This window comes from Bombus pyrosoma, linkage group LG4 (assembly GCF_014825855.1).
Source record: "Bombus pyrosoma isolate SC7728 linkage group LG4, ASM1482585v1, whole genome shotgun sequence".
In the NCBI taxonomy this organism is placed as follows: Eukaryota; Metazoa; Arthropoda; class Insecta; order Hymenoptera; family Apidae; genus Bombus; species Bombus pyrosoma.
The window spans coordinates 11,752,869-11,773,218 of NC_057773.1; the positions used below are offsets into that span (position 1 = coordinate 11,752,869).

At 52.0% G+C, this 20,350-nt stretch overlaps 4 protein-coding genes across 10 annotated transcripts; 3 read left to right on the forward strand and 1 right to left on the reverse strand.

The window, feature by feature from the left end:
- Window positions 1-277: 277 nt before the first annotated feature.
- On the forward strand, window positions 278-9,122 carry LOC122566973 (organic cation transporter 1-like). 6 transcript variants are annotated; one of them, XM_043724982.1, is made up of 10 exons: window positions 278-903; window positions 990-1,071; window positions 2,864-3,936; window positions 4,018-4,377; window positions 6,906-7,164; window positions 7,236-7,327; window positions 7,401-7,604; window positions 7,706-7,958; window positions 8,133-8,264; window positions 8,337-9,122. In XM_043724982.1, the coding sequence occupies exons 3-10, from the start codon at window positions 3,811-3,813 to the stop codon at window positions 9,104-9,106; spliced, it is 2,196 nt and encodes a 731-aa protein (XP_043580917.1). In that variant the 5' UTR covers window positions 278-903; window positions 990-1,071; window positions 2,864-3,810; the 3' UTR covers window positions 9,107-9,122. The 6 variants fall into 6 exon arrangements, with proteins under 6 accessions (XP_043580917.1, XP_043580920.1, XP_043580919.1 ...); XM_043724985.1 differs by having other exon boundaries at window positions 282-1,071; window positions 8,337-8,694; window positions 8,803-9,122; XM_043724986.1 differs by having other exon boundaries at window positions 287-1,071; window positions 8,340-8,694; window positions 8,803-9,122.
- A 417-nt stretch (window positions 9,123-9,539) lies between these two features.
- LOC122566982 (tubulin beta chain-like) lies at window positions 9,540-11,281 on the forward strand. The gene is made up of 2 exons (XM_043725006.1): window positions 9,540-9,679; window positions 9,866-11,281. Exons 1-2 carry the CDS (start codon window positions 9,623-9,625, stop codon window positions 11,141-11,143), a joined length of 1,335 nt encoding a protein of 444 aa, XP_043580941.1. The 5' UTR covers window positions 9,540-9,622; the 3' UTR covers window positions 11,144-11,281.
- A 137-nt stretch (window positions 11,282-11,418) lies between these two features.
- LOC122566978 (tubulin beta-1 chain-like) lies at window positions 11,419-17,572 on the forward strand. 2 transcript variants are annotated; one of them, XM_043724999.1, is made up of 6 exons: window positions 11,419-11,920; window positions 12,000-12,108; window positions 12,175-12,402; window positions 12,500-13,077; window positions 13,178-13,507; window positions 17,152-17,572. In XM_043724999.1, the coding sequence occupies exons 1-6, from the start codon at window positions 11,864-11,866 to the stop codon at window positions 17,566-17,568; spliced, it is 1,719 nt and encodes a 572-aa protein (XP_043580934.1). In that variant the 5' UTR covers window positions 11,419-11,863; the 3' UTR covers window positions 17,569-17,572. The 2 variants fall into 2 exon arrangements, with proteins under 2 accessions (XP_043580934.1, XP_043580935.1); XM_043725000.1 differs by lacking the exon at window positions 17,152-17,572 and having other exon boundaries at window positions 13,178-13,549.
- On the reverse strand, window positions 13,637-18,581 carry LOC122566981 (tubulin beta chain-like). Its single transcript, XM_043725005.1, has 3 exons — window positions 17,583-18,581; window positions 16,045-16,153; window positions 13,637-15,428 (listed from the first exon to the last, which is right to left on the reverse strand). The coding sequence occupies exons 1-3, from the start codon at window positions 17,637-17,639 to the stop codon at window positions 14,227-14,229; spliced, it is 1,368 nt and encodes a 455-aa protein (XP_043580940.1). The 5' UTR covers window positions 17,640-18,581; the 3' UTR covers window positions 13,637-14,226.
- Window positions 18,582-20,350: the final 1,769 nt, after the last annotated feature.

A 20,350-nucleotide genomic window follows, 5' to 3' on the forward strand; every position in this document is an offset into this window, starting at 1 on the left:
AAGTACATAGAAAGAAGTGGAGGAGTAAGAGGAGGAGGAAAGAATTAGCGCGAGTGTACGCGTAAATTCGAGTGAGCGATAGAGGTCCGGTTGTGGTACACGCCGTACAATTACCGGGCGGCGAGTGTCGAGGAACCCTCTTTTATATTAATAGTCGAGATAGTAGTCGAGCGTGTAGTGCGATAGGAGAGTGGCGATCGAGGCGAAGAGGAGGGTAAGGGAGAGTCCCGGAGGATCGTGGAGGGAAGCGTATAGGACGGTTTACGCGAGAGAGACCGAGAGAGGATCAAGAAGCGTGGAACAAGGGGGACGGAGACGGAGTGAGAGTACGAGAGTGGGTCCAAGGGGGACGTTCGAAACGATAGATAGGAGGATGGGATACCGTGGACGGACCCCTTGTATCCACGATTGCTTCAGTTTCAGTTCGCGATGGAGGCTACTTGCTCCTTCTAGTGGTAGCTACCGCCGTCGTCGGTCTATCCTGTGTCGAGGGAGAGCGAACAAACTACAAAGGGTGGGGAGGAGAGGAAAGGAAAGAAAGAGGGAGGTTGAGAGAGGGAGCGAGAGGAAGCGAAAGTGTTAAAGGGGGGAAAAGAAAAGGAAGATACGCGGGAAACAGCGTGGTCGAGAAAGAAGTTTGGATAAGGAGAAGCGTGTGGTTGCACTAGGCGGGGGTTAAAGGTGACCAAAGAGACGCGCGAACGTGGAAATCCAAGAATGAACGACGATATACGAAGCATCGCGTATTCGAAACGGGATCTCGTTTGGAAAAAAGCAACCGAATCGAATCGATACTCGTCGAACGCGGTCGTAAGAATCGAAGATAGTGAATCGATATATCGCGGATGAACAGACACGGGTGTCCCGTGAACGATGAATCGTGTGCAGTGATCGAATCGTCTAGTAAGTTTCCTTATTTGAATTGTATAGAAATTGGCACGCGGGTGCTCGGAAGCTGGTTCCGCGATGTAAATAACGACGTTACGCAGGTATTTCACGTCGATTCGTCGGATCAGTGACATCGAACAAATCTCGAAAGGATCTTCTCCGAAAGATTGTCTGCCTGGATCGGTAAGATTTTCAATAGGAGAGTTTTTCGCGCTATAGCGTATGAAAAACGAGACGAAAATCGCAAAAGAAGGTGAGAAAAAGCTTGAAACGAAATGAGACGCGACGCGTAGCGAAACTAGGGGGCTAGGCGGGGCGAGTAACTCGCAGGGAAACGGATGAATATCGGTCGAGAGCGATTTAAAAATTTGTATCGCGCGGACGCGAACGGTTGAAAGAGAAATCGGAAGCGGCAGCGATACGATAGAGTGATCGCCGCGCGGCTTTACTCGCAAAAGCACGAGCGCGTTCGAGATGAAAAAGAGCACGCGATGTCTCGCTAATCGGATGGAAAAATTTTGACGAGAGCTGCCAACGCTGCCATAAATCGAGTTGTTTAACTATCCGGTAGCAAAAGCAAAAACCGCGCAGCCATATAACATTACGTCGGTGCGTTATCTTGGCGTTCTCGTGAGATTATCGTGGTCGATCGTCGTAAAAACAAACTGTTTACGGCGAAGAATAAGCTGCCGATTGTCGTCATCGATCTATAGAAAATTCTTTGCAACGACAACGGGAATGGAATGGAGAAATAGGGAACGCGGAGCGACAAAGGGGACAAGGAAAAGCGGGCTGATGCGATTGAAATGCGGAAAATAAGAGGCGCGCGAGACGGGAAACGCGCGGTTTCGCGTTATCGCGTTGCGTAACGAAACGATTAGACGAAAATCGTAAAAATTTGATTTTTATCTGAGATTAAAATGTATATCGGATCGATGTCGATCCTGTAGAGCCTATGGATGAAATCAGAGTTAGAATTAAAAAGCTTTAAGGTGAAAGACGAAGGACGAGAGACGAAAAGCGTGGAATGCGAACGGCAAAAGAGGAAATGGGAGAGAAACAAGAACGATAAGGTTGGCCGCGCGTTGGCCCGAATAAGAGGAAGCGAGCACGAGCGGGTACGAGACGGCGTGCGAAGCGGGATGACGTTGTTTGCGTTTGTGACGTCACTCGCAATTGTAGAGAGCAACGAGAGGCTCGAGGATGCGGCCGCGTGCGTCACGTGGAGATGAATCCGGGTCCAAAATGGATCGCGGACGTTCGAGATACGCGAACAGGTAGCATCGAGGAGATAGGCTAGGATGGTTCGGTTTGGAAGACAGACTGGAATCGGAAACGGATGACTCGTCGTCATGGCGGATGTCGTGACGATTTCAATTGACGATGGACGACGTCGTCGCGGTCGTCACCGAGGACACGAACTCTCGCGTACGGTCGTGTCGCGTTTCCTTTAGACGATAAGAACGAAGACCCGTTGGACAAAAAATCTCGACACGAGAACAAACGAGAGGAAACGACGAGACGAGAGTAAGGACGTCAGCGTGGCCGACCGATCCGCGTCCCTCGTTTCTGCAACCTTTCCGGCCGGCCAGCCAACCGACTGAACCGTCGTCGCGTGGACGGACAAATTGTCGAGACGTTCTCGTCTCGGTTAGTTTCCGCCGTTTCCTCGCGGTTTACGATACGTTTAGTCGAATCACGACGCTTCGTTAGTCGTAACGGCGCGCACACGTTCGTTCACCGACGAGAAAACGAGGTTCGCATTCCGTTCTCGTTGCGACATCGACGCCGAGCGCGCTGGTAACCCCGAACGTTCGTCTACGAGATCGTTGAGAAAAGAAAAGCCGCAAAATCGCGTCGCCAACCCGTACTACTGCCCTCTTTCTCTATCTTTCGCGATTTTCCTGTCTCTCGGCTAGGCCGAATGCGAAGAATCTATCGCGAAGTTATGATCTGAGTGGATATCGCGTGGCAGGTAGAAGATCCAACGGACGGAGGAGACGAATACGAGGAGACAAGCGGAGGAAGAGGAACGCGGGACCAAAGGAAGCTTAGAAAGGAGTTGGAGCGCGCGATCCGAAGAATCGGCGCGCATGGTGGCGCACGGAAAAATTGCGCTTAGCTGTAGGGTCGGCGAAGATCGGCGTTGAGCAAAGACGACGGTGAAGCGGTGTATCGGAGCGGCGGCGGTAGCGGCGGCGGCGGCGGCGCGGCGGCGGAGAGGCGGAGGGACGCCGTCGAAGACGATGCTCGGGAGGATTGGAAGAGAGGAGGTGTTCTGCGGCAATGGCTGATCGCGGCCGGCGCTATGCTCGCGGCATATAAGAACGCGCGAAGACGTGCGTTCGCCGCGCTTTACGCGATTCCGAATTCGAAGCAGCAGAAGCGTTCCGTGGTGGAAGCGCCGCGTTACCTTCGTAGCGGGACATAGAATCGTCGAACGTAGATCGTGGTCGGCCTCGTCCAGTCAGAGATATCGCGACACGTTAGAGCCGATTATTTATCGCGCGTTCTCGTAGATCGCGTAGATTGAGCGCGCGATTGCGATGCGCGACTCGACGCGTCGTCGGTCGATCGCGGTCGAATGATCGTTGGAGAAGCGGCGCTATCGGTGAGGAAACAAGAGGAATCCGGTGGTTCGATAGCAGGGACTTTCGGTGGGCGAAAACGTTTCGGAGAAGCGCGATTCCGAGGAGAGGAACACGGTGGTGGTGCGCGCCGATGGTCGCCCGCTGCTGCATGCCCTCGAAGACGCGCGGCGGCGGTCATGCCGCGTGATTCGAACCGATATCATCGTCGTCGTCGTCGCCGTCGTCGTCGTCGTCGCGTAACCGTCGAATCGCCAAGGATCGTCGACGTAAGGAGAGTGTCGTCGTGGTTGTTCGTGTTGAAACGCGGTGGTGAAGCGACAGCAGCGGAAACATGAGCTCGATCGACTTCGACGAGGTGTTGGTGCACGTGGGCGAGAAGGGCAAATATCAGAATATCATGTACTATCTTCTTTGCATATCGGCCACTCTTCCCGCGGCTTTCCTCGCGTTTTCGCAAGTGAGTGGCCATCGATCGAAGCGCCAGCTTTTCCCATTCGCTCGGCTTTCGCATCTTTAAACCGTATTTCGTCCGACACAGGTGTTCGTGAGCGCGTCTCCGGAGCATTGGTGCAGAATTCCGGAGTTGGAAAATCTGACGGATCTGATGACGTTGGAGGAGAGAAAGGCTCTCTCGCTACCGTACGTAGAGAAGTCGGAGGGCAAAGTGAAGAAGTACTCCAAGTGCAAAATGTACGATGTAAACTACACGGCGATAGTGGAATCGTGGTTGGAGCGCGCGGTCCTCGAGAACGCAACGAAGGAAGAGGGTGAGGAGCCGGTGAGGTCGAGAACTGGGTTGCCACCGCCACCGGTCGGTAACCCTGACTGGCCCGTGACCAAGTGTCGACACGGATGGATCTACGATACTCGAGACTACGACAGCACTCTTGTCACCGAGGTAAACTCGACTTTTGCTCTTCTTCGCTGCTCGCCGATCGCGAAACTCGATGCGACTCGACGTCGTTTACATAATTCTCCTACGCGTTAATCGACGTCGCGAGGAATTTCGCGCGGCTCGTGGCACGAGCCGAGTGTCGAGTTTCGCGTTTCGCGGGGCAATTCGCCTTGGCCTTTGTGTCGTAGTTCTCCCGCGACGGATCTCAACGCGGCTCGAGTTAAGCTCGGCCGGTCCCGTTCGTGGAACCGCGTGCGCGCGTGCTCGGTTCCTCGTCATCGGCCGGTTGCAGCCGCGGCCCCGATCGGTCCACCGTTAACCTCCTCTTTCCGCTCGGTAATTTCCCTTTCCGTGAAAGCTCGAGGGCCGGAATCGACCATTCGATTTCCGCGTACTCTTTGATTGGTCGGAAACCGAGCGAACGGGCTCTCGGTCCGTGTGCTCGTGATCGAGGTGCGTGGTAGCCGGAAACACGAATACACGCGTTCGATGGAAGTTGTACGTCGCGTTTCTCAAAGCGACGAGGAGAGAGGCCAGAGAGGTCGCGCGCGGCCTCGTCACGCGGTGGTCTCGTTCGCGAGCGGTCCATTAACGCGTTATTAAATTGTCGCAATTAGACAACGCTGGTGAACCGTGCTGGTCGCGGCGCGTAACGAGATCGTAATACACACACGGGGTCGAGGATCTAGGTGCGAGGTTCTCGGCTCTCTCTCTCTCTCTCTCTCTTTCTCTTTCTCTCTGTCTCTCGAAACGACGCGGGTTTATCGCAGCCGCGACGGGCGTCCAAGACGATGCACGCCGCCAGGTGAGTCGGGGACCGAGAAGGAGCGGCCCGAGCAACCGACCGATAGCTTGCGGACTCTCCGGTGACATCGCCAATTGCCGACCAATTTACCTACCCCCGCATCCGGTCATGCGATCTGTCGCATCAAATGCCTCGTACGAACTGCCGACACCGCTCCTGCCGAGGGTATCGGAGGGGCGACGAGAGGGAGAGACAGATAGAGCGAGAGCGTCGGCGTCCGCGTTTTTCGTCTCGTGACGTAAACAACGATCGAAACGATCGAATTCGGTTGCCCTGTCAACCTCCGCGCGTCACTTCCGGTCCGGACTGGGTCGCCTCGCTATCACCGCTGCGAACGGCGGCCGCGTCTCGCGACTTAGATCGCGAGTTCGGCAGCCTTCGATGTGCCGACGTGACGTTTTCGTAGCCTGAAAATCGACGGAAAAGAAATCGGCCTGCACGCGTCGCTCTTTCCCTCTTTTTCCCATCCGATCTCTTCCCGTTTCCCATCCCCTTCCCCTTCCTTTCCTTGCTCTGGTTCGTGGCCTACTCGAGCCCCTCGTTCCCCGCGTGCCGCCCGTTCCATGCGTGTCGCTCCGACACGAGCATATCAACGCGGAGGGTGTGCGTGCTGTGCGTATTTACACGCTCCGGATTTACGCAGACGTATGACGCACAGAGAGCGATCGAGGCAAATCCTATCCTTCCGTTCCGCCTGTACAACTTTCCGACGCGATGACCCTTTCTATCGGGTGAACGGTGCCTCGTGAAAGATCGAAGCGCGCAGACGTACGCCGAAAATTCAGCATCGCCGTGTCGCCGCGTGGCGAACCGAGCTCGATGGAACTCGCGGTGGAGCCGCCGGTTCCCGAGCCGAGAGAGTCGAAAGACGAGCTTTCGTCGCGAGTAGATCGCGCGAACGAACGTAGGAGAATGGAAAACGAGCGACGCGAGTCGCTCACGTATCGTTTTCGAAGTGTGTCAGGGTGATAAAACGCGCGCTCGCTCGTCGTTAACGTCCTACGGGTGCGTGTACTGCCCTTGACAATAACTCGATGCCGTCGTATCGTGAGCGCTCCCGCATTTCCATGCAATTTACCTTTTGCGTTTCACGCAGACATCAAAAGTCCGTGAGTGGCAATTTGCGTAAATCAAAGTTCGTGTTAAACCTATTAACGACCACCGGCGCGATTTATTTGCCGAGGCTCATCGACGCTCGATGTCGATGATTTCGTTTGCTCGGACGTGTTTACATCGTCGTGTCGTTCCTTTGTCGCGCGCGGATCACCGCCGATTCTCTTTGCACGCCGCGGCGCCGTTATTGGCCAACAGAGTCGCCGACAGAAACGCGAATTCGGCCGCTGCGATCGAAACGCAAGTACCCGCGCATCGCCGCGTTACGCGCTAGGAATACATATCGTTGAACGGTTGAGACGCTTAACGCAATCGCATCGCGTTCGAGTACGTGAACGCAATCTGTTTGGCTTTGTCTCCCTCCCCCTTCCTTGCCCCTTCTCTGTTTATCAAGCGATCTATCTCAAACGAGCGGCGCGCGCTCGATCGATCGCGAATCCGTCAAGATCGGCGAAAATTCGCGATCGTAACGGCCACTTTTACCCCGTGTTCGGGGTTCCCGTAACCGGATAAGCCCGACGATGTGGCAATTAACGGGCGATCCGAGGAAACTCGCGAAGATCAGATTTTCGCCAAGGGCGTAGCGTTTCAATCGCTGACTGCATCCACATAGCTAGACTTGGTATGCGACAACAGCTGGTGGCCTTCCACATCTACGACCTTCTTCTACGTCGGCAGTCTGTTTGGGAACGTGGTGTTTGGCTGGATCGCGGACAAATGGGGTAGGAGGACGGCGCTCTTCGCTATACTTTTCCTCGAGGTGATATTCTCGATCGCCACCAGTTTCAGCCCCAACTACGTCATCTACACGGCGTTGAGGACCGTGAACGGTCTCTCTTTCCCGGCCATTTATCAGATACCCTTTATACTAGGTACGTTATATCGTGGCTTCTCGCTCTGCAGCGTTCGCCATCCGTTCCGTTCTCCGACATTTTGCTTTCAGCTCTGGAGTTGATGGGCCCGAGGTACAGAACGTTCGCCGGAATGGTCATTAGCATGTTCTTCGCGTCGGCGATGTCCCTTCTAGCCGTGCTGGTAACGCGTATCGTTCCGTCCTTCGTCCGTCTCGCGACTTTGCCGTACACGTTAGCTTCTTTCCATTTTGCAGGGCTACTTGCTCAGGCATTGGTTCACCCTGTCACTGGCTACCTCGGTTCCGTTCGTTCTTCTCTTCAGCTACTACTGGATCATTCCGGAGTCACCGCGATGGCTTCTCAGCAAGAACAGGATAGACGAGGCGGAGGTGATCGTGCAACGAATGGCGAAGATCAACGGTAGAACGGTGCCGAACAACTTTCTTAGAAAAATGGAGGTAACGAACGGCACGGCGATCGGGTTTTCCAAGTTTCGTGCACGAGTAGGCGAGTCGCGCGAGACGTAGGCAGAAAAGAAAGAAGAGGTGGACGATTTCAGGTGGAGATTCTGCGAAGGCAAGGGGTGTCCTGCAACGGGACGAATTCGGGGGAGAACCCGGAACCGAACCCGGAGACCGAGGATCGATCGCCACCACCGGCGGCTACGCCAATGGATTTGATCAGGAACCCGAACATCAGGAAAAAGTTCTTCATCCTGGCGTTCGACTGGGTGGCAAACGCGGTCGTCTACAACGGACTGTCGTATAACGCGACGAATCTCGGTGTCTCCGATTATCTAGCCTTCTTCATCGGTAAAACACGATATTTTCTTCCCGCGAGCGGCCTTGGCCCGAGCGTCTAAGCGTCTCTCGTAAACATACTTTCGCATGCGCGTCGCGGCGCACGAATACTCGCAGATACGACATAGAGTACGCGCGCACGTGGAACTCTACCTTTTCGATGGTTATCGGCGAGCGTTGTTGCAGGTGGACTCGTGGAGATACCGTCGTACGTGATAACGTGGTACGCTATGGACCGGCTGGGCAGGCGATGGGTATTGTGCCTGACGATGCTTCTAGGCGGACTCGCTTGCGTCTCCTGCATGTTCGTTCCCGAAGGTATGCGAGACACTGTCTCTCGAGTTCGTCCATTTTACCGATCTATTTACACGTGTCACGCGTGTGTCGCAGCAGACGCCGTATGGGTGACTGTATCTCTGGCAATGATCGGCAAGTTCGGTATCGCCGCGTCGTTCGCGGTCTTCTACGTGTTCGTCGGCGAGCTATTGCCGACGGTGTTGAGATCGCAAGCGATGGGCATCGCCTCGTTCATCGCCGGCATCGGGCTGCTCGCTTTCCCGTACATCGTTCACCTGGCGGTCTACTCGAGAGTTCTGCCGCTGATCATAATGGGCACGCTCAGCGTCGCCGGAGCTCTCACGTCCATCTTTCTGCCGGAAACCCTCAATATTCATCTGCCGCAAACGATCGAGGAGGGCGAGTTGTTCGGAGCCGACTTCAAGCTCTGGTCCTGCCCTACGTTACCAAAGTCAGTATCGTCGTCGTTGTCGTCCTCGTCGTCGTCGCCGCCGTCGTCTTTGTCTTTGTCCTCGCGATCGCTGTTTCCGCGTGAGAACGACGATGATGCGTTTTTCAGGAAGGAGAGCGCAGACTCGAACAACAAGTCGGAGTCCGTGCCACTGAGATTCCTGGTGAACGGTCGACCGGGAAATCGTTCGTTGCCGTCCGCTTCGTTGCAAGAGGAGCCAGCATCAGCGGCATCAGCAGCAGCGGAAGTAGCAACAACGCCTGCCACGACCCAACTGGAAGCCGAGAATTCGCCGTCCGTTGAACGCGCGAGCGCAACTGAACAGGATACAGGAAAGGAGCTCGTGCTGCCCGTTGACAAACGCGTCGACGATCCACTGATCATCGTCGTGGAACAAAGACGAACGCAGTGAATCGAACAGTGGCAGAACAAGCCACGCGCTTCTGGTAGATACGATCAGTCGCGTATCTACGATAGATGGATAGATAGATATGCGCGCGTCTGTCTGTCGGTATTTCAGATACTATTTATTCGTTTCCGTTCCCTTCGCCGTTTTTCTGTGAATTCCATTGGTCGTTACGAGATCGACTCGGACGATTGTTGCGACGTGCCACTGAGAAATGAAAATTGATGACGAATAGGATCGCGATTAGACGCGATTCCGCGTCGCCAAGGAGAAACGAACGTTCGTCTGTTTCTGTTTGCGCGAAATGCATTGGACGTGCTAGCGACAAGGGCATCGTCAAGTCGAGGAGGAGTCACGGATCTGTGCCTCGTCTTTGGACGTTCTACCGATCACGGACCACCACCACCACCGCCGCCGCCACCATCATCACCTCCGTGAATGATCCAGCAATTTCGATCTGACCTTTGTTGAAATTTCGGCGACGTTTTTCCTTTCTTCCGCCGTGTTCCTCACGATACAGAGATGAGGGAAATCGTGCACATTCAAGCTGGACAATGTGGCAACCAAATCGGTGCCAAGGTTAGTGTCATATCCGCGAAACTTGCGAATAGTTAGACGAATCTCGGGTTATCTTCGACCGGAAAGACGTACGGTATATCAAGATCGAGCTCCCTATTATGATACCACCTACCGTCTAACCTTTCGCGTTCGCGTTCGCGTGCGACTTTCAGCTTTTGCACTCGATAACGCTTTTGCGAATATTAGTTCTGGGAGGTGATCTCTGACGAGCATGGCATCGATCCGAGCGGCATCTATCACGGAGACTCGGACCTGCAGTTGGAAAGGATCAACGTGTACTACAACGAAGCGTCCGGTGGGAAGTACGTACCGCGCGCGATTCTTGTCGATTTGGAACCTGGTACGATGGACTCGGTGCGGTCGGGCCCGTTCGGACATATCTTTCGACCGGACAATTTCGTGTTCGGTCAATCCGGAGCGGGCAACAATTGGGCGAAAGGACATTACACGGAGGGCGCGGAACTGGTGGACTCGGTGCTCGACGTGGTGAGAAAGGAAGCGGAGGGCTGCGACTGCTTGCAAGGTTTCCAACTGACTCATTCGCTGGGCGGTGGTACCGGTTCCGGTATGGGCACTCTATTGATATCCAAGATCCGCGAAGAATATCCCGACAGGATAATGACCACGTTCTCGGTGGTACCATCGCCGAAGGTATCCGATACCGTGGTCGAGCCGTATAACGCCACCCTTTCGGTCCATCAACTGGTCGAGAACACCGACCAAGCTTACTGCATCGACAACGAAGCGCTCTACGACATTTGCTTCCGCACGCTCAAGTTATCTACCCCGACATACGGGGACTTGAACCATCTGGTGTCGGCGACGATGTCGGGAGTAACTACTTGTCTCAGATTCCCCGGACAACTGAACGCCGATCTGCGGAAGCTGGCGGTCAACATGGTTCCGTTTCCGCGTCTGCATTTCTTCATGCCTGGCTTTGCGCCGCTCACCTCTAGAGGAAGCCAGCAGTACAGAGCGTTGACGGTTCCGGAACTCACTCAACAGATGTTCGACGCGAAGAACATGATGGCGGCCTGCGACCCCAGACACGGACGATATCTAACGGTGGCAGCGGTGTTCCGTGGTAGAATGTCGATGAAGGAGGTCGACGAGCAAATGCTCAACATTCAAAACAAGAACAGCTTTTACTTCGTCGAATGGATCCCGAACAACGTGAAAACGGCCGTTTGCGACATTCCGCCTCGCGGCTTGAAAATGTCCGCCACCTTTATCGGCAACTCGACTGCTATCCAGGAGCTGTTCAAAAGAATCTCCGAACAATTTACCGCTATGTTCAGGAGAAAAGCTTTCCTTCATTGGTACACCGGCGAGGGTATGGACGAGATGGAATTCACCGAAGCCGAGTCGAACATGAACGATCTGGTCTCGGAATATCAGCAATACCAAGAAGCCACCGTGGAGGACGAGGGGGAGTTCGACGAGGAGGAAGAGACCGAGAAATGAGGAACGAGAAACGAGACGACACCTTTCTATTCCTTTCGGAAGCCAGCCGACCGAAGCCACTGCGCAAATTCCTCGTCGATCCCATCCGTTCGTTCGATCAAACGCCACCACCGCGAAATATCCAGTTTCGCGAGCGAAACCTTTCTTACCTTTGTACCGTATTTTTCGATCAGCTGATTTTTCATTTGTACATTAATCTTTTTACGTTTGTTATTTTCGATGAATTTTTACCTATGTATATGTACACACACATGCCACCAGAAATGCTCGCATGATACCCTTATAATATTATATAAATACGTACACGTACACCCACCCACACATACAGCATATACACGAATACACGCGTATACATATTTTGTAAGTAATTTAGAAAACGTTGTATTATCTTTGTTGAACGTTTAATAGATATTCTTTATGGCATCACAATTTCAATGGAATTTGGTTCCGAGCGGGCGCGCACGCCTGCGCATGCGCACTCTAATTATATCGCGATATATCGATCTTTGTCGATCTGTTGCGTGCGAAACAGACGCGACGTTGTCGAGCGAGCGCTCGAATCTCTAGAAATCGAAACGATGGGTCAGTCGAGTGAACTTGACTCTGTAGATCCGTGACGTTTTAAACTATTCCCTTCTTTCCTTTCCTTTTCCGGACCAAATCGAACGAACGTTCTTCGTTGACAAATCGTTGGTAGACTTAAACTGCGAAATAGAGAAAATGCGGGAAATCGTACACGTGCAAATCGGCCAATGTGGGAACAACGTCGGGGCGAAGGTAAGCTCGCGCGCATTTACTAACCGTATTTTCGGTATACGATATCATCCCACGCAACCGGTAGACGTTTGTCTCGTAGTTTTGGGAGGTAATATCGGACGAGCACGGTCTGAACATGGACGGAATGTTTCAAGGGGATTCCGAGCTCCAGCTGCAACGGATGAACGTATATTTTGTGGAAGGTCCAGGTATCGTGTCGGAGGCGTCGAAAAAACGAACGAAAAAGACGCCGAACGGATAAAACTTTTTTTTAGGTGGTAGATTCGTTCCGAGAGCTATTCCGGTCGATCTCGATCCAGGAAGCTTGGACTCGGTGATGTCCGGACCATGCGGAAAACTGTTCAAGCCGGACAACTTTGCGACGGGTCAGGCTGGCGCGGCGAATAATTGGGCGAAGGGTTACTACACCGAAGGCGCCGAATTAGCCGACATTGCGTTGGATCTGATTCGCACGGAAGCCGAGGCTTGCGATTTGATGCAAGGTTCGTAGTCGCCGTCGTCGTTGTCGTTGTCGTCATCGCCGCCGCGTATACGTAATATCGCGCATATCTAGTTTTGGCTCGCTGGTTTGATATTCAGGTATTCAAATAGTCCATTCGCTGGGCGGCGGAACTGGCGGTGGAATGACCGCGTTGCTAATGACCAAGCTAAAGGAGGAATATCCGGAGAGAATACTCAAGACTTACAGCGTGATACCGTCTCCGGTGATGTCGGACGTGGTGGTAGAACCGTACAACGCGATCCTCACACTCGGCAAATTGATCGAGTACACCGATCAAACGTTCTGCATCGACAATCGAGCGTTGCATCATATTTGCATGCGCGTCTTAAAGATCATCACGCCGACGTTCAGCGACGTGAATCACTTGGTATCCAGTTACATGTCAGGAATCACGGCTTGCTTCAGATTTCCCGGCCAATTAAATACCGACCTGAGAAAATTACTGATCAACCTAGTGCCCTTCCCGAGACTCCACTTTTTCGTTCCCGCATATGCGCCCCTCCTCTCCCGAAGCGCCGCCCCGTACACGGTGCTCTCGGTACCGGAATTGACGCAGCAGTTGTTTAACGCGAACAGCATGTTCGTCTGCTGCGACCCGAGACAGGCCAAATTCCTCACGGTGGCTGCCATCTTCAGAGGCAGAATGTCGACCAAGGTCGGAAAACGCAGCTGCTTTAGTTTAATAACGCGCTCATGCGGTCGAGAGAAGCGCGCTCTTTCGTTTATAAAACCCAATCGCTTTGGTATGCTTGCAGCTCGTCGATGAGCAAATGTTGAATATACGAAACAGAAACAGTCCGTATTTCATCGAGTGGATACCGAACAACGTTCAAACTGCGATGTGCGACATCGCTCCGCGAGGACTCGCTATGAACGCCAGCATGGTATCAAACACGACGGCGATACAGGAACCGTTCAAAAGGTTGATGGACGCGTTCGACGGTATGATGAAGAAACGGGCGTATTTGCATTGGTACACGGCCGAAGGGATGGACGAGAGCGAATTTTCTGATTCCCGATCGACGATGTACGATCTCGTCTCGGAGTATCAACGGCAACAAGAAGCGACGGCGGAAACCAGCTTCGTCGAGGATCTGGTGACGGAGTACGAGGATTGATCGAGAGACGAGTCTGGTCGACTTGGATCGCTCGAGCGTGCGATCGATGACATGGGAAATGGTACGGGAACGATACGGGGAACGATACGAGGGGGAAAGAAAAATAATTGAAAAAAAACGTATATTTTTGCAAGGAACAAACTTGCGCTACACATTGCAAAACGCGTGCCACTATTAATACGCATACGATATCGTTGCCGTGGATGCAACGGAACAGAGTAGATTTTTGGTTCGGGTACTTTGGTGTTTGGTAAAGTCGCTATCCTTCGAGAACGATGGATCCAGGTTCACGAGCCAGGGATATCCCGTGATTTCTCCGTGCAAATTTTCCACTATTTTTTCACTTTTCGGTAGTCGCGATACGAGATGCGGCAACCGGTGTGGGGCTCGGCCGAGCCACTCGATTCGCCGGTCGCCGCAGCAAACGCTTCCCGATCATAAAATGTATTTTTTACGTACAAAAGTATAAAAGAGACAGAAATATCGCAGAGAGCTACCACCGAATCGAGACGAAAGTCGCCACAGAGGGAGAGAATGGAACGGAGCGGACGATGAGGAGACGAGCGGGAGAAGAAGAGGAGAGAAGAGAAAAGAAGAGAAACATAACGATAAGGATAAGGATAAGGAGAGAAACGTCTCGTTCGGTGGAAAAATAGTTCCTTCGGAGGAAACGATCGGCAATCGATTTACTCTTGATCGCAAGTCTCGAAGTCGTCGGCGCACTCCTCGGCTTCGAAATCTTCTTCGGCAGTGGCTTCTTGATATTGTTGATACTCCGAGACCAAATCGTTCATGTTCGACTCAGCCTCGGTGAACTCCATCTCGTCCATGCCTTCACCGGTGTACCAGTGCAGGAAGGCCTTTCTACGGAACATCGCTGTAAATTGCTCGGAGATTCGCTTGAACAGCTCTTGAATGGCGGTGGTGTTCCCGATGAAGGTCGAGGACATTTTCAAACCCTTGGGCGGAATGTCGCAGACGGCAGTCTTCACGTTGTTCGGGATCCATTCGACGAAGTAAGAGCTATTTTTGTTCTGCACGCTGAGCATTTGCTCGTCCACCTCCTTCATCGACATTCTGCCACGGAACACGGCGGCCACTGTCAAGTATCGGCCGTGTCGGGGATCGCAGGCGGCCATCATATTCTTCGCGTCGAACATCTGCTGCGTGAGCTCCGGCACCGACAGGGCGGAATACTGTTGCATAGATCTAGAGGTCAACGGAGCAAAGCCGGGCATGAAAAAGTGCAGACGTGGAAACGGAACCATGTTGACAGCGAGCTTTCGCAAATCGGCGTTCAGCTGTCCGGGAAACCTGAGGCAAGTTGTCACGCCGGACATGGTCAACGAGACCAGATGATTCAAATCGCCGTAGCTAGGATTCGAGACCTTCAAGGTACGGAAGCAGATGTCGTAGAGCGCCTCGTTATCGATACAGTAGGTCTCGTCTGTATTCTCGACCAGTTGATGAACCGACAGGGTAGCGTTGTACGGCTCCACCACCGTGTCGGACACTTTCGGCGACGGCATCACCGAGTACGTGTTCATGATTCGATCTGGGTATTCCTCGCGAATCTTGGAGATGAGCAGCGTCCCCATACCGGACCCGGTGCCGCCACCGAGAGAGTGAGTCAGCTGAAAGCCCTGCAGGCAGTCGCAATTCTCGCACTCTTTCCTGACCACGTCCAACACCGAGTCGACCAATTCCGCACCCTCGGTGTAGTGTCCCTTTGCCCAGTTGTTGCCCGCTCCGGATTGACCGAACACGAAATTGTCCGGCCGGAACAGCTTCCCGTACGCTCCTGATCGAACGGCGTCCATTGTTCCTGGCTCCAGGTCCAGGAGAATGGCCCTCGGCACGTACTTTCCTCCATTCGTCGAGGTCGCCACTGCAACAATACGTGATAACACGGTCGATAAAAGAACGCTTCCGTTTCGGTTTCGGTATCGATCCATAAATGGAAGAATGAGCCGGACACGCGCTCCCGCCTTCCGAAACCAATGCGCCGCGTGTATCGTCCTTCATACTAAACAGCTTCGAAACGTCGATTGTCATTCCACCGAAACCAACGTCGCGACTAACTCGTACTTTAAATGGTCGACGGAAACGCGCAGCGCACCGTTTTCGAATCGTACGCTACTTAATTATACGCTATTTTCCACGGTTGGATCGAGCATGGGTTCGTCCGATCTTTCTCGTCCAGGATGTCGAAAGCCAAGGGTGGTGAACGGACAAAGCGGCTATTTTCGTCGCAGAACGCGCGTTCGCCTTTGTCGTTCGTTTTTTCCTACGTTCCACCATGTCGCAGCAACCGCGTTTCTATTTTAGAGCGCGCGAAATTCGCGAGCCCCGATCGAGCACTTTCTTCTCCTCCACCGCGGCCTTCCGAGAACGAGCTTCGTGCTTCGTGTCTTAAAGGGTTCGTCACCTCTCTCTGCCTCTTTCTCTCTGTCTCTCTCACCGAGCAAGAAAAGAAAAGATAGATAAGAGAAAATTTGTCTTACCAGAAGCTTCGTTATAGTAGACGGAAATTCGCTCCAATTGCAAATCGCTGTCTCCGTGATAGATGCCCGATTGGTCGATGCCATGTTCCTCGGAGATTACTTCCCAGAACTATAACGTAAGTAACGACGCGTGTAAGAGAAATTTGTCGGCAAGTCGGCAAATTCTAACGATAGTCGCTCGTTTGTCTCATCACCATCCTTTACCCTCTATTCGTCTCTGTTTCGCTTCTCTTTTACGGTACGCTGAATGTAACAGCAAAGCGAAAGCTACTTCGCGCAGGATGGATAACGAGAAAAGCGCGCGGCTCATCTAAAAACGAATATACAGGAAATTAATGGTGACTCCGCTGCCGACTAGGAGTAAACTCATCGAGCATAGCTTCCCTTGCTCTACGTTCTCCATTTGTCTCGCCCTCGCTATTTTCTCTCGCTTCTATTAATAGCATCTATACATCGTGATTCTCTGGACGGCGCGGCGGCAGCGACAACGATAAAGATAGGTACGAACCGTTCCGTTTGCGTTTTCGTTTCGCGCAACTCGGCTGCGCTATGTTAAAGTCGTGGAACGCTTAATTATGGGTACGGTGCTGGCAATTAGGATCGCGCTTGTTACGCTCCGCCTTTCTTTCCGATCGCCCGAACGAGTCTTTTTTGTTCTAGATGCGATTTACAGTTGACCGATCAGCCGGTCGTTTTCCACATGAAGGAGTTTCGTGGTCGTCCTGGGGATCGAGGGCGGAACACCGCCCGCGACGTGATTTTAACTCGTTCGTAAAGGGACAAAGAAAACGAAAAGGGCGCACCATCTATCGGTTCCACTGCTTCGTACATTTACGTATCGCGGATGCTTCTCAAAGCAGAATTCTACCAATTTCCTTGAACTTCTCAATTAGGCGACGATAGAGAACGAACGATCTCGGCGGACGGTCGAAATGCTTGCGCCCAGTTCTCGAGCGTCAGCGAAGCGAATGGCCCTTTGTCGCGAACGGATTGGAGTAGGAGACACTTCAAATTCCATCTCGTTGCTCACCGTTGTCGTGTCGCGTTGTTGCCACCGCCGACGCCTTATCTTTAATTCGATTAAGAGCTCGGCCCAAGTGTACGGAGAATAAGGAGAGAGAGGAAGATAGAGAAAGAGAGAAGGAAAGAAGGAGAAGGAGGAGGAGGAGGAGGAGGGAATATGTTCGTTTAGTATTGACTCGTAAAAAGAAAAGTTTCGAAAAGGACGGAAGAATTCGACGAATGGGTCGACTGCAGAGAAACTCCGAAGGAAACAAAGGAAAGAGAATATCGAAGATCGGTGTACGTACATCCGGCGAACTAGCGAAGGTGATACAGGGTGATCTTCTCGTTAAGATTTTTAAAAAAAGAAGCCGCAGATGGGACATTCTTCCGACATCGAAGGTATCGTTCGTACCATATACTTGTGATTCGCTCGCAATCTTATTTTCAGTTCAAACATATGCGCACGGGCCAACGACGGCTTATCCTTTTGGAGTCTCCAGCGAGAGAATCACCTTGTAGTAAAGTGGACCTACCTTTGCACCGATCTGGTTTCCGCATTGTCCAGCCTGCAGATGCACGATTTCCCTCATTTCGAAACTGGCCTTTCTCCGCCTTCCCTTTGCGAACCGAGAAGATAGGTGCGCCGGCTGAGCGTACGGCTCCGCTGATTGATATCCTTCGAAAAGGGTCGAAGCGAGAGAGAATAGACTCGCAGCGAAGAAACGTCCTCGGTATGTGGCGTGCGTTGCGAGAGAACGTGTGCAGCGAACCGAGTACGGACGAGTGTCGCGCAGGAGTGCACCAGTGGAGTGGAGCCTGCGAAACGAAACTGACGAGGAAACGTGCTCGTGTCGGTGTCCTGAGGTCGACTCTCCACTCGGTTACGCGATGCGCTTCTAGCCTGGCAGCACGGACCACACGGAGGGGGAGAAGATTCTCCAACCGGCGTGGTACGTCGCACGAGTCGACCAGCCGACGCGACGTGCCGACCGACAGCCTCCACAGGACGATAACTCGTCAGCTCGATCGCGTTCGACTCCCGGCTACTAACCCTCCGGTCCCCCAAACATTTTCTCTTCTCTTTCTCTTCCAACGTTTCGTTCGTCTTTTCACGTTTTCCAGCCACGCGTTCTAACAACGCGATCCAATCGACCTCCGATCGATGCTTTCGCGAGCCTAGACGGGGCTTCGTGCAACGATGATTCGTTTGCACGCACGAAAAAAAAGAACCGTCCACTGGGGAGCCGAGAGCAGCAGGATATCCGGTTCGATGGACTCAAAGCGCATCCAGCGGAAATGTAACTCGATCGCGAGAATGTCTTTCGCTACTATGCGCTATATTTTACGGAAATTGTTCGATAGCCTTCGTTTGAATTTGCGTGGGCCCATCGCCCCAATTTCACGCGTTCTTTCGATATCGTTTAAGCGAAAAGAGGAAGTGCGAGAAAAGGAGAAAAAGAAGGAAAGCAACCGGCGAGAGCTAAATGGGACTGGGAGTGCATTCGTCTCGTGAGTCACTCTTAAAACGTGGTGCGCCACTCGTCATTCTTGGCTGTTATTCCCGTTGAAAGGGACACACGATAGTCGCGTTGCTTCGTCTCCAGCTGCGCTTACTATCGTTTCACGATCCCCTGCCGCTGTAAAATCCCTTTTTCTATTATTGTAACTCGCTCCCTGTGTTCTTCACCCCCGACTCGTGCCATCGACCTTGTTCCTCTGTATCTTCCACTGTACGTCCGTTCCTCACCAATTTTAGTTATTTTCCACTATCTCTGAAGCGTGCCGATTTTTAATAGCCCAAATCGATATGTATCGATTCGAAAGGCGGTAAAAGTTATCCCTATGTTCCTCTGCTCCGCCTTCCTGTCCCTGTCCTACGCATGCGAAACGGACGTTTTCTAACGACGAGGAACTGTATCTTCGATCGAATAATATCTGGATACCATAAATCAGAGCAGGGTATGTCGCTGGAATCGAGGATAGAATGGAACATGAGTTGCGGTAATTGGTAACCACCGTCTCGAGTTTGGTCGAATTCACGAAGCGAGACATCGCGCTACGCCGCTTCGTATAGCCGGACGATGAGTCATACCTTCTATTCCGTGAGGTCGTTGTCTGCCGCCTTACAATTAGTCCAAGAAAATTTACCTCCACATACGGACGATACGCGTTCTTCCGTCGCTTTTCGAGCGATTTCAGCTTCCCTGTCAACGTTTTTGTCAAAAACTATAACGCGATGACCGATTCGTGAACCCACGCGTCGTATCGATCAGCTATGTTTTAAACAATTATGAAACAGAAAGATTTGCAGATCTCACGATCTTGAGATCGCGAGTCAAATTTCGCCGCGATGTTTATGGCAAAAGCGTCGATGAGCAGTACGGAGGTGGTGGACCGCCGAGAGAGATACGGTGTTCCGATTCCATTTATTTAACTGTGTTAATCCGTTAGTCGGCTAGCGAGACTCTTAAATGCACGTTACATTTATCCTATCCCATACGTGCAAATTAGAAACTTTGCATTCTAAGTATGATTCCGGAAAATTTCGAATCTTCCAATTTTTCTATCTTCTGTTCGCGATTAACTGCTTCCTGTCTAATAAAAAAGCTAGAAAATTGTGCAGAGAAACATGATCGTTCGTAACGATTCGGAAGTATTTAATATCGCGAAGACATCAAAGTGCTCGCAAGTCACCGTATGTACACATACCTATAAGTCTTTCTATCGAGTTTCCTGTAATCAATTACTTGTAGTCTACGATATAATTCCTCTAAAATTTATACGCGACGGATTGCTAATTAGGATGTACTATTTGAGTAAATATATAGGAACATTTCCTTTGTGGTTGACGTCGATTTCCTTTTTGCGGTTAATAGGTATCGCATCCGTAAATAAAAATATCCGAGTAGAGGTCGTTCCAATCGTTTGACGATTATGACACCCGTTTCGTTTCAACAGATGGCGACACTATCTGATATTTTCACTAATGCTGCTAATGACGTCCTACGATTTCTACGATATACCGCAAGTACTTAAGTACGTACGTACTTGCAGATGTTGCATAGAATATCTAGAGATCGTTTTTCCAATGATGTGAGAATAATCGAAGCGCAACCTATCGATGTATCTCGAAGCGAATTTCTATCTTGTACCGATTTCAATTTCAACACGGTACCCATAAAATTTTGTAGCTTTCCCCTTTCTTTTAGGCGAAACCAACCGATTTTGAAGTTGACTTAAGTACTTTATCGAGTTAACTGGATATTAATTATGATACCTCTCTTAGTACTTCTTTAATTAA